The sequence below is a fragment of the Rhinoraja longicauda genome, chromosome 28 (assembly GCF_053455715.1).
Source record: "Rhinoraja longicauda isolate Sanriku21f chromosome 28, sRhiLon1.1, whole genome shotgun sequence".
In the NCBI taxonomy this organism is placed as follows: domain Eukaryota; kingdom Metazoa; phylum Chordata; class Chondrichthyes; order Rajiformes; family Arhynchobatidae; genus Rhinoraja; species Rhinoraja longicauda.
In genome coordinates this window covers 27,253,338-27,266,677 of record NC_135980.1, presented here as the reverse complement: position 1 = coordinate 27,266,677, position 13,340 = coordinate 27,253,338, and the positions used below count along the sequence as shown (strand labels likewise).

General features: G+C 48.9%; 1 protein-coding gene across 5 annotated transcripts in view; it reads right to left on the bottom strand.

Annotated features, from left to right (window-relative positions):
• Positions 1-229: 229 nt before the first annotated feature.
• Positions 230-13,340, bottom strand: part of LOC144607304 (phospholipid-transporting ATPase ABCA1-like) — a 150,753-nt gene continuing 137,642 nt past the window's right edge. For all 5 annotated transcript variants that reach the window (XM_078424046.1, XM_078424050.1, XM_078424049.1 and 2 more), the window contains 6 exons: positions 12,904-13,045; positions 10,696-10,830; positions 9,478-9,581; positions 5,885-5,977; positions 3,002-3,245; positions 230-1,537 (listed from right to left, as the gene is read on the bottom strand). In XM_078424046.1, the coding sequence (XP_078280172.1) occupies positions 1,397-1,537; positions 3,002-3,245; positions 5,885-5,977; positions 9,478-9,581; positions 10,696-10,830; positions 12,904-13,045 (859 nt within the window). In that variant the 3' untranslated portion in view covers positions 230-1,396. The remainder of the gene's footprint in view (positions 1,538-3,001; positions 3,246-5,884; positions 5,978-9,477; positions 9,582-10,695; positions 10,831-12,903; positions 13,046-13,340) is intronic.

Genomic DNA, 13,340 nt, shown 5'->3' with positions numbered 1-13,340 from the left:
GAGATTCCTGTGTGGAAAGTAACTGCCACAAGTCTCAAACAACGACAATGACCACACTTGTGCAGGAAAATAACTGCAGATGCTGGTACAAATCGAAGGTATCACAAAATGCTGGAGAAAAACTCAGCGGGTCAGGCAGCGTCTCTGGAGATAAGGAATGGGTGATGTTTCGGGTCGAGACCCTTCTTCAGACTGATCTTCAGACCACATCATTCTGAAGAAGGGTCTCGACCCGAAACGTCACCCATTCCTTCTCTCCAGAGATGCTGCCTGACCGGCTGAGTTACTCCAGCATTTTGTGATACAATGACCACACTTCATCGATTATAATGCAGTTTGGCAAAAAAAAAGTTCGGAAAAGCAGCCATTTAAAAAAAAATCGCTCTTCAATTGCACATCTACGCAGTGGGGTGTAACTGTCTGTGTTATTTGATGGGAGCAATTGTGAACAAAAGTACTTTGTTAAGTTAAGGAATGGAGTTTATTTTTACATTAACTGGTCTGTTTTTAATGATTTATTTGTGTTAGAAAATCAAGTGCTGTTGGCAGTGAAGGAGTGAATGAATGTGTGAATGCTGTTGATTGCAGGGTCTGCTCTGGTTGGCTTCTACTGTAAATGACATGCACAATGATCAGAGCAACACAGCATGACTCTTAATTGAAAAGGCAGAGAGGTTGGAATTGGTAATGGCTCCAACAGCCAACGCTGCTTTCTATAATTCAGTTTGCGGCAGTTCGGTTAAGGCTTGGATACGTATCTATTTGCAGATTCAGTCAACCCAGCATAACGAGCCCTTCCAGTTTCCTTTACTTCTCCCCTTATCTATTGCCAATAAAAAGCCTTTCGTTCCTGGAAACCACTCTCTTTACTTCCTCGCCTTTTACCAGCTACGTGGGTCACCCCATCAACTGTGGGACCACAGAAGTAAAAAATAATTAGAGGTTTATAACAATTCACCGACGTGCCAGCATTCAATTTCAGATCATTCCAAGGAATAAAGTGCCAGGTAAACATGTGCTGCAAGTGCTAAAAAGCTTAAAAAATACTGAAAGTCTAAGGAAGAAACAGTATAAATAATTTGTTCTGTACATGAGTTTCATCATTCATACAAATACAGAAAGGAACAATTTTTAAAAATAAAAGCTTTGTTTTTGTCCTGTCAATGAATGGTGATGAAGTTAGGGTGACCCTGGTGGGGTGGGCAGAGGAGGGGGGTGAATGGGAGGGGGGAGGCAATGATAGGAGGTGGTGCTGGGCATTGGGTGGTCATGGTGATCAGAGTCCTTGCAGAGGAGTGGAACTGATAGCTCAGTCCTGGCACAATCCCACGACTCACTGCGTTTTGGAATCTCCTGTACGCGTTTCAGCTGGGAAGCGATTTCATTCACACCCAGATCACACGGTGCTCTCTCTCACATTCTCATCTGCTAGAAAGTTTCTCAGGCGTTTTACTGTTTCCTTGTACTGTGACCCCTGTGTTATGACGTTCTTTAAATATTCTTCTTCATTCTGATCCTTGGCAAAATTGACAAATACCTGGGAGGGGAAAAAGGCAAGAGTTAAAACAGAGTGGAAGACATCAGCACCCAGACAGGAAACAGAAAGGCACAAGGTACTGGAGTAAGCCAGCGGGTTCAAGTTAAGTCAAGTCAAGTTTATTTGTCACATACACATACACGATGTGCAGTGAAATGAAAGTGGCAACGCCTGCGGATTGTGCAAAAAAAGAATTACAGTTACAGCATATAAATTAAAGTTAATACAGAGAAGACAGCATCTCTAGAGAACATGGATGGCTGACGTATCAGGCCGGGACCTGAACAGTCTGAAGAAGGGACTCGACCCGAAATGTCACCTATCATTGTTCTCCAGAGATGCTGCTTGACCCGGTGAGTTACTCCAGCACTGTGTGTGTCTATATTTGTAAACCAGCATCTGCAGTTTGTTCATTCTACAGCAATCAACTGGATGTTTATTTTAATACATAATCATTAATTATTTATTATTATTATTTTAAAATAGAAAATGCACAATCAGTTCAGGCAGAATTTGTGGCAGAGAGAGGAAACGGAGTTAATATTCAACTATCCTTAAAAAGGTTTCTGTGCAGCGCTGGAAAAGGTACACAGAAGATTTACGAGGATATGTCAGAAGAAACTGCAGGTGCTGGTTTAAACTGAAGGTCGACACAAAAAGCTGGAGTAACTCAGCGGGACAGGCAGCATCTCTGGAGAGAAGGAATGGGTGACGTTTCGGGTCGAGACTCTTCACCGGACTGGTGTCGACCCAAAACGTCTCGACCCGAAATGTCACCCATTCCTTCTCTCCAGAGATGCTGCCTGTCCAGCTGAGTTACTCCAGCTTTTTGTGTCTATCTTAGATTTATGAGGATGTTGCCAGGACTAGAGGGTGTGAGCTATAGGGAGAGAATGAATAGGCTGGGACTCTATTCCTTGGAGCGCAGGAGGATATGGGGGAGATCTTATAGAGGTGTATAAAATAATAAGAGGAAAAGATCGGGTAGATGCACAGAGTCTCTTGCCCAGTGTAGGTGAATCGAGGATCAGAGCACATAGGTTTAAGGTGAAGGAAAAAGAAATGAATAGGAATCTGAGGGGTAACTTTTTCGCACAAAGGGTGGTGGGTGTATGGAACATGCTGCCAGAGGAGGTAGTTGAGGCTGGGACTATCCCAATGTTTAAGAAACAGTTAGACAGGTTAATGGATAGGACAGGTTTGGAGGGATATGGACCAAATGCGGGCAGGGGGGACTAGTGTAGCTGGGACTTGTTGGCCGGTGTGTGCAAGTTGGGCCGAAGGGTTTGGTTACACGCTGTATCACTCTATGACTCTCAGCTACAGAATTTAGCATTGATAATCCTGGCACTCTGTGCATTTCCAGAGCATGGACAGAGGGGACTATGGAAGCAGGTCAATGAACCATTGACGAAGGTCGAAGTGTGAATTGACCCCCGGTGAATCTGGAGCATTAGCCCTTACCTGATCCAATGTTGTTTGCGACACTGAATAGTCTTCGATGTTGAGCTTTTCCTTGTTGTTTGTGAGTGCGCTGAAGATTTTGGCCAGGGAGCAGTGGCCGGCCGGTATCTGGTACTGCAGCATGCTGTGGTGCTTCTCCTTCAGGAAGCAGCCCGGGAACGTTCTCATCATGAACTCCTCCACGGGGGACACGTCCAGACCAGAGCAATGCCTCCTCAGAATGATGGTGTAACCGTCTCCAAACCTGGCCACAGAGATTCAGGCTTTTACACTTTACTCCTGATGCCGGCCCACTAGCCTCTCAATGCCATGGCAGTAAGAAGGGTGGGGAAGCTGCCCTTTGTCCAATTACCCCCCCACGCTGTGCAACACCCACCCCAGGGCCATGAGAGACGCCCACTCAGTTGACATTTTTAAGGGCAAAGTCCCGTCCCCTCCCCTGACGTCAGTCGGTCCTCCACTATCAGAGTGAGGCCCAGCACAAATTGGACCTCATATTTCACATGGGCAGCTTACACCCGGCATTGCGTGTCTGCCCGAGATCTTGGTTTAATGAGGAATCCACCAATGCTCATAAGTTCTCGGAGCAGAATTAAGTCATTCGGCCCATCGCGTCTACACCGCCATTCAATAGTGACTGATCTATCTTTAACTCCCATTCTCCTTCCATCTCCCCGTAATCCCCTGTCCCCATCACGCATTGCTCTGTGGATCGTCTGTTCAGATTACCCGTTCCAGTTCAGTAATGTGACTGAACCCACAACCTTCCTCCTCATGGAGAGAGAGAGAGACAGAGAGAGAGAGTGACAACGTCTGATGCAAGCTCCACATTAAGCCAGCCCCCTTAATCAGGGGCCTCAATGCTGTTTTAAAAGACATATATATCCTGGCCTGTAAAGGTGAGGAACTCGGAGTGTGGCATGTGATGCATTGTCCCCTGGTGTCCCATGCTTGCTTGCTGGTGCTGTCAAACAAGGTCAACTTTACACGGGGATTGCACACGTTTACCATCTCCTCTTACAGGCCACTTTCACAGGAGATTTTAACTTTAGATCACGGTGGCGCAGCGGTAGAGTTGCCGCCCGACAGCGAATGCAGCGCCTGAGACTCAGGTTCGATCCTGACTACGGACGCTGTCTGTATGGAGTTTGTACCTTCTCCCCGTGACCTGCGTGGGTTTTCTCCGAGATCTCCAACTAGATGGAGCTCTTAAGGATAGTGGAGTCAGGGGGTATGGGGAGAAGGCAGGAACGGGGTACTGATTGAGAATGATCAGCCATGATCACATTGAATGGTGGTGCGTACAGGCTCAAAGGGCCGAATGGCCTCCTCCTGCACCTATTGTCTATTGTCTATCTTTGGTTCCCTCCCACACTCCAAAGACGTACAGGTTTGTAGGTTATTTGGATTGGTAAATGTAAAAATTGTCCCTCGTGGGTGTAGGATAGTGTTAATGTGCGGGGATCGCTGGGCGGCGCGGACCTAGCGGGCCTGTTTCTGCACTGTATCTCTAAACTAAACTTTAGACTGTAGGGATACAGTGTGGAAACAGGCCCTTCGGCCCACTGAGTCCATGCCAACCAGCAATCGCCCCCCTACACTAACCTACACACAATAGAGACAGTTTTACAACTTACCAAAGTTTTACAACTTAACTCTTTGGAGTGTGGGAGAAACACCCAGAGAAAACCTACACGGTTACAGGGAGACTGTGCAAACTCATACAGACAGCACTGAGTCAGGGGCGAACCTAGGTCTCTGGCACTATAAGGCAGCAACTCTACCTGCTGAGCTACCGAGCCACCCTAATGTTAACAGCAGTGACAGGGCACTATTTAATTTACGGGGAGCAGTGATCAAAGTTAACCAAAGGCACAGTGACTGCGATAATAATGTATTAATCATCAAACACCACCGCCAGAGCAGCAATTGTTTCAACCTCACAGTGCTTTATCCAACAATTGTAAACAAATGTTCCCAGAGGGCAGTGGAGGCCAATTCTCTGAATACATTCAAGAGAGAGCTAGATAGAGCTCTTAAGGAAAGCGGAGTCAGGGGGTATGGGGAGAAGGCAGGAACGGGGTACTGATTGAGAATGATCAGCCATGATCACATTGAATGGCAGTGCTGGCTCGAAGGGCCGAATGGCCTACTCCTGCACCTATTGTCTATTGTCTATATAAATGCTGAAAAATAAACTCATCCTCTGACTGAGTAAGGTCAAAGGAGTAACAGGACATTTTTTAAATTCGTTGCTTCATTTGACATCTCTGGTGATTTTAATAAACTACTACTGTACAAGCATCCAAGGCCAGCTGTTTGGTAAATGTCGTCAATCAATGCTTAAGCAGAACGGTTACTTCGATAGATACTAGAAAGGCTCTGACCTCACCAAAACGACCAAGTTAAACTTCCTAGTGCAGGATATAGAGTCACACAGTGCAGATCCAGGCCTTTCGGCCAAGCTCGCCTATGCCAACCAACATGCCCCATCCACCCTAGCCCACGCTTGGCCCATATCCCTCTAAACCTGTCCTATCCTCACACCTGTCTAAATGTCTCTTAAACGTTATCATAGTTCCTGCCTCAACAATCTCTTCCTGCAGCTCTTTCCATACACCAAATCATCCTATGTGTAAAAACGTTACACGTTCAGGCTCCTATTAAATCTTCCCCCCCCCCACCCCCTCACCTTAAACCTATGTCCTCTGTTTCTCGATTCTGCTACTCTGTGTGTATCTACCCGATCTATTTCCCCTCGTGATTTTGTACACCTCTACAAGGTCACCTGATTCCACTGTTCTGGCTTCACATCAATAATTCCGGATCTTACGTACCTCACGTCCGATTGTTGAGAGCGGAGGGAGGGCAGGATGACCTTACCTGCTTTTCAGGTGTTGCACGCTTCCCAGGCAGCGGAATCGGCCGTTCACCATGATGGCCATCCGTGTACACAGAGCCTCGCACTCCTCCATGCTACCTCAGGAGCACAACAACGGTCAGACATACGCGTGTCACCACTCTTTGACCGACACAACATTCTGCAATTGTACTTAACTTGCCAATCTAACGAGACTAAAGTGCATTGCATGGACTACCTTTACTGGGACTTTACTGGCATTACCTCGCACTGCACGTTATTCCCTTATCACGATTCAGTACACTGCCTAGGAAGGCAACTGCAGTTGCTGGTTTACATTGAATGTAGACACAAAGTGCTGGAGCATTTCAACAGGACAGGGAGTATCTCTGGATAGAAGGAATCGGAGGGTCAGGCAGCATCTCAGGAGAGAAGGAATGGGTGACGTTTCGGGTCGAGACACTTCTTCAGACTGATGTCGGGGAGGGGGTGGGACTTTGTTCTCCCCTCGTTCTCACCTATCACCCCACCAGCCAGCGGATCCAACAAATCATCCGCCAACATTTCCGTCACCTACAACGGGACCCCACCACTGGCCATATCTTCCCATCCCCTCCCCTCTCTGCGTTCCACAGAGACCGTTCCCTCCGCAACTCCCTGGTCCACTCGTCCCTTCTTACCCAAACCACCCCATCCCCGGGCACTTTCCCCTGCAACCCCACGAGATGCAACACCTGTCCCTTTACCTCCCCCCTCAACTTCATCCAAGGACCCAAACAGTCTTTCCAGGTGAGACAAAGGTTCACCTGCACCTCCTCCAACCTCATCTTTTTTTCCTGTTTTTTTTGTTGTGTGTCGGTGTTGGGATGGTTTTTGTTTTTTGGCTGTGTATGTGTGGGGGGTGTGGGGGGGGTGGGGTGGGGAGTGGGGTGGGGGAAACCTTTCCTTTTTAGGTCTCTTCCTCACGGCGCGGGGCGCGGCTCGGCCGCGGGCCTTCCATCACCCGCGGGGCCTTCCATCGCCCGGTGCGGCTCGGCCGCTGGACTTTACATCGCTGGTGCGGCTCGGCCGCGGGACCTAACATCGCCCGGCGCGGCCGCGGGACAGTTCAGCGCCAGGTGCGGCTCGGCTGCGGGGCCTTCCATCGCCCGGCGCGGCTCGGCCGCGGGACCTAACATCGCACGGCACGGCTCGGCCGCAGGACTTAGCAGCGCACGGTACGGCCGCGGGGCCTTCCATCGCCCGGCTCGGTCACGGGACGTTTCAGCACCCGGTACGGCTCGGCCGCGGGGGCTTCAATTGCCCGGCTTGGCCGCGGGACTTTTCAGCGCCCGGTGCGGCTCGGCCGCGGGGACTTCCATCCCCTTGCGGGGACTGTGCGGGTCGGTCGGGGACGAGCTGTCTGTCCGTGGGCGTGGGGAAGAGAGTGGAAGTTTTGTTGCCTCCATCACAGTGAGGGGGTGTTTGGAGTCACTGTGATGGATGTTTGTGTTGGGGTCATGTGTCTTGTGTTCTTTTTTTTGTGTGACTGCTGGAAATGTAATTTCGTTCGGTACCTCGGTACCGAATGACAAATAAAGCTCTGTATTCTCTGTATTCTGTATTGCACTCGCTGCTCTAGATGTCAACTTATTTACATCAGCGAAACCAAGCACAGGCTCGGCGATCGCTTCGCTCAACACCTGCGCTCGGTCCGCATTGGCCAAACTGATCTCCCGGTGGCCGAGCACTTCAACTCCCCCTCCCATTCCCAGTCTGACCTTTCTGTCATGGGCCTCCTCCAGTGCCATAGTGAGGCCCACCGGAAATTGGAGGAACAGCACCTCATATTTCGCCTGGGCAGTTTGCAGCCCATTGGTATGAACATCGACTTCTCCAACTTTAGATAGCTCCTCTGTCCCTCTCTTCCCCTCCTCCTTCCCAGTTCTCCCTCTATCTTCCTGTCTCCACCTATATCCTTCCTTTGTCCCGCCCCCCTGACATCAGTCTGAAGAAGGGTCTCGACCCGAAACGCCACCCATTCCTTCTCTCCCGAGATGCTGCCTGACCTGCTGAGTTACTCCAGCATTTTGTGAATAAATACCACAGGAATGTAGGTTAATTGGCTGGGTTAATTACATGTAAAAATTGTCCCGTGTGTGTAGGATAGTGTTAATGTGCAGGGACCGTTTCCACGCCTGTTTCCGCACTGTATCTCTAAATCTAAACAAAATCTAAAACTAAACCGAAACTGAACTGAAGGGTGTCACTAAAATCCTTGTAACGGTGAGAATCTGACAATGAATAGCTTCTGTTGCCATGCGGTTGGCATGGATTAAGTTCCCACATTATTACTTTGACTGGCTTCTAATTTGTGCTTCCTCCCAACCCTATTTACAAATGTTTTTCCCCATTGTTTGCCTGACTGTAACCCCCTTGTCTTGTCAAATCTGGCCGTATCCCAAGATCCTACTCCATCCACTTAACCACAACATTTTAGTTGTTTTAGTTTTTTTTTCGTTTTAGATACAGCGTGGAAACAGGCCCATTGGCACACCAAGCAGCGATCCCTGCACATTAACACTATCCTACACACACACACACTAGGGACAATTTACATTTATACCAGGCCAGTTAACCTACAAACCTGTACGTCTTTGGAGACATGGGAGGAAACCGAAGATCTCGGAGGAAACCCACGCGGTCACGGGGAGAACGTACAAACTCCGCGCACACAGCACCCTTAGTCGGGATCGAACCCGGATCTTGGGCGCTGTAAGGCAGCAACTCTACCGCTGCGCCACCGTGCCATTCGAGTGGCACAGCTTGAGGAAGGCCCACTTTTGTTTCTGACATGTGTTCAATCTATTTGCAGCGGGTTTGTAGATTTACCCTGGAGCCAACATCAGGTACTCCAAGTCTGCAAATGTTTAATGGGACGGTGAAGAGTTGCCTCTCCCTATGGCCTGTTCAGTGCGACACGTGTCAAGTACTTCTACATGCAAGGAACTGGGAACACGAGGCAGAGGAAGGCCCAGTTTTCAGCTTTAACATTCTGAACGTTAACCTTAATAATATTCTGAACCTTAATCAACCCAATAACACTGCAAGGAGAATTTTACATTTTCATTCATCTAGGATTTACTGAAAAGTGAGAACGAGACGAGATAGTTAAGACACAGTTTGCAAGAATATAATATTAATCTAAATTGAGCGGTGATAATTTGCACTGCTGGTAAATTTTAAATTTTGTTCATGTTCATAAGTCATACGAGCAGATTTAGACACAAAATGCTGGAGTAACTCAGTGGGACAGGCAGCATCTCTGGATAGAAGGAATGGGTAATGTTCTGGGTCAAGATCAAAGAAGGATTTCGACCCGAAACGTCACCTATTTCTTCTCTCCAGAGATGCTGCCTGTCCCACTGAGTTACTCCAGCATTGTGTGTGTGTCTATCTTCAGTGTAAATCAGCATCGGCAGTTTCTTCCTACACTAGCAGAACTAGGCATTTGGCCCATCAAGTCTATTCTTCCATTCACTCATGGCTGATCTATCAAGGAGGGGAACCATGCAGACCTGGAAATACAAACATCTACAACACGCATGTCTAAACTCGAAACCCGATCAGGGCCCACCTGTGTGAAGTCAGTACCACCGATCGTCCTTCCTTGATGACACTCAGGATGCAGTTCCAGAGGAATCGCCTGGCCCTGGGATCCATTCCAGTTGTAGGTTCGTCCTGTCAACGAAAAGAATGGATGAACAGGATTGTCTTATGAATGGTTGCCCACTTGTTTCCCCTTCCATTATCCTGAAGGTTCTTCCCAGCTGTTACCGGGCAACTGAACCATCCTACCACAACCAGAGAGCAGTGCTGAACTACTACCTCTTTGATGTCCCTCGGACTATCCTTGACCTGACTTTGCTGGCTTTACCTTGCACTAAACGTTATTCCCTTATCATGTATCTGCACGGTAAATGGGAGATTGTAATCATGTATTGTCTTTCTGATGACTGATTAGCACGCAACAAAAAGCTTTTCACAGTACCTCGACACACGTGACAATAAACTAAACTGAACGGGTTGCTATAAGCAGTACTCTGGGCACCAATGATCTCCTGTAGTCTCATTGACATGGCACTAACAAGTCATCACCTATGGGGAAAATCTCAGCTCCTCCCAGTCCTCTCCATAGCCACAGGTTCTTCTCTGAAGTAGACAGCACCAACGACACTAGTCCCCATCCTACACCAATTTGTCTCAAAGCAACGCATTGCAAACTGAGCAAAGATCCACCCTCGGCAGCATGGTGGCGCAGTGGTGGAGTTGCTGCCACACAGCGCCAGAGACCCGGGTTCAATCCCGACTACGGATGCTGTCTGTACGGAGTTTGCACAGTCTCCCCGTGAGTTTTCTCCGGGTACTCCAGTTTCCTCCCAAACTCCAAAGACTTGCAGATTAATTGGCTTTGCTAGAACTGTTCCTAGTGTGTCGGATAGTGACAGTGTACATGGGTGATCGCTGGTCGGTGCGGACACGTTGGGCTGAAGGGCCGGTTATTCCGCGCTGTATCTCTAAAGTCTAAAGTGAGGTTCTGAACCATCCTGGTTTTGTTTGGCTTTGGACTCCTCGGAGTATTGATGATGACAAGATTAATGCACGATATCTAGAAGGGTTTAGTGAACATTATGAGTCTTCAGCAGTTGTTATATTCTGTAAGTGCTCCCTGGCTACTCGCCCTGCTGTGCCTTTCCTACCAACGTGCTGATGTTACTTTAACACGGAGAGAAGCGGTGGGGAAATCACAAGCCATGCTGCGTGTTGTCTGCAGGTCGGAGGGCAACGCACTAACCAGGAAGACAACAGGTGGGCATCCGATGAGGGCGATGGCGGTGGACAGCTTCCTCTTGTTGCCCCCACTGTAGGTGCCAGAAGGTCGATCCGCATAGCTCGATAGCCCCAGCTTCTTTATGCCCCATTCTGTGACCTAGAAACATAGAAAACAGGTCTCAGGAGTGCATGGAGTACCCTTCGAGCCAGCACCGCCATTCGTGGCTGATCTTCCAAAATCAGTACCCTGTTCCTGCTTTTTCCCCCATATCCCTTGAATCCTTTAGCCCCAAGTGCTAACAATACTAGATTGGGCGGTCACGGTGGCGCAGCGGTAGAGTTGCTGCCTTACAGCGAATGCAGCGCCGGAGACCTGGGTTCGAACCTGACTACGGGTGTTGTCTGTACGGAGTTTGTACGTTCTCCCTGTGATCACGTGGGTTTTTCTCCGGGTGCTCCGGTTTCCTCCCACACTCCAAAGACGTACAGGTTTGTAGGTTAATTGGCTTTGGTAAATGTAAAAATTGTCCCCAGTGGGTATAGGATAGTGTTAGTGTGCGTGGATCACTGGTTGGCGCAGAAAGGGCCTGTTTCCGCGCTGTATCTATCTAAACTCTAAGATATATCTAACTGTCTCTTGAACACATCTCTTGAAAACAATACTAGATTTTAAAATAGAATGCGATCACATCTTCCACGTTATTAAAGTAAAACATTTATTTCCTGTTGTGGCAAGGACCTTGTTTGAAACCCAGATTGAAGGCCGAAGCCTAAGGTGTAGGGAGACCTGCTATGATGGGCCGCACAGTGGTGTAAGGAGGAACTGCAGATGCTGGTTTATTCCAAAGATGGACACAAAATGCTGGACTAACTCAGCGGGTCAGGCAGCATCTCTGGAGAGAAGGGATAGGTGACATTTTTGTGTCAGAACCCTTCTTCAGACTGCACAGTGGTGCAGCAGTAGAATTGCTGCCTTACAGCGCCAGATACCCAGGTTTGATCCCGACTACAAGTACTGTCTGTATGGAGATTGTACGTTCTCCCTGGGACCACGTGGGTTTTCTCCAGGTGCTCCGGTTTCCTTCTACATTCGAAAGACGTACACGTTTGTAGGTTAATTGGCTTCTGATAATGGTGAATTAATTGGTAAATAGGTGAATAGTATGTAGGGTAGTGGTGATCGCTGGTCAGCGCGGACCTGGTGGACCGAGAGGCCTGTTTACATGCTGTTTCTCTAAAGTAGGGATACCAAGAGAAGAGGTTCCATCCCACAGAGCTGGGCATCAGATGAAAAGCCTCAGCCCAGAGCAGACTGAGGTGGCAGTGTCAGTTCTCAGGGAGAATGCGTCAGTGGAAACTCCTGCTTTTGACACTGCAGGGTCACTGATGTGGGGCCTTATCCCAGAACATGGCACCAGATTAAAGAGCCAGTCTCACCATGGCAGGCGTGAGGTGAAAGGATCAGTCCCTTCAGCAATGGAGGGCTCAGGACCAAGGACACTTGGCTCGGGACCAGTCATTGGGAAGGAGGTGAATGGAGCCCTCCCCAACAGCTCAGATGCAACGCTGTATATCAGGATAGGGAACGAGTTGAACAAGCTGGTGACACTGTACTACGTCAGCTGAGGTGCTGAGGGGATTAGCTTCGTCCACAGTTCTTCATGATGACTCAACAATTAGTGTTGGTGCCACACACCAATAGTTCTTCACCCAGACCTCTCCACCGCGGACTGATCTTTCCAACACGTGCCTTGCACGTTGAGACTGACTCTTTAATCCAGTGACTTGAGTTTGATCACGACATCAAGTACTGTCTTTGTGATTTAAAAAAAATAAAAAATTGGGTTGGGAGGTTTAGTTTAGTTTAGAGATACAGCGCGGAAACAGGCCCTTTCAGCCCACCGGGTCCGCGCCGACCAGCGATTCCCGCACACTAACATTATCCTATACCCACTAGGGACAATTTTTACATTTACCAAGCCAATTAACCTACATACCTGCACTTCCTTGGAGTGCGGGAGGAAACCGAAGATCTCGGAGAAAACCCACGCAGGTCACGGGGAGAACGTGCAAACTCCGCACAGACGGCGCCCGTAGTCGGGATGGAACCCGGGTCTCCGGCGCTGCATTCGCTGTAAGGCGGCAACTCTACCGCAGCGCCACCGTGCCGCCCTATTCTGGTCTTTATTCTGCAGCATGACTGCCTCAGACTTTATAAAGGTCGACATACCTTGGCGACTTCGTGTTCGGGAATCCCACGCAGCTGAGAGTAGAACTCGAGGTGTTCTCGGCCGGTCAGCAGTTTGTTGATGGCGTCAAACTGTGGGCAGTAGCCGGTGTTCTGGTGCACGTTCTGGATGTCGGACAGAATGCTGGAAGAGGAAAGAAGCTTTGGCACTAAACAAAATCTTTCAAAAAGTTGGAACTTCATCCCCAATTTTATCCGCGTTGCCCCTCTCTCGTTCCAACTCCCCAATCATCGCCCTCGGTTGGACCACACTGGACTCCAGATATGTCCGTGGTCCTTTTCCATTCTGGGTGGCACCAGGTCATAGAGTCATCCAGTGTGGAACAAAGCCCCTGCGGCCCAACTTGCAAATGCCAACCAACATGCCCCGTCTACACTACTTCCACCCTGCCACGTTTTGAACGTATCTGAAGAAGACC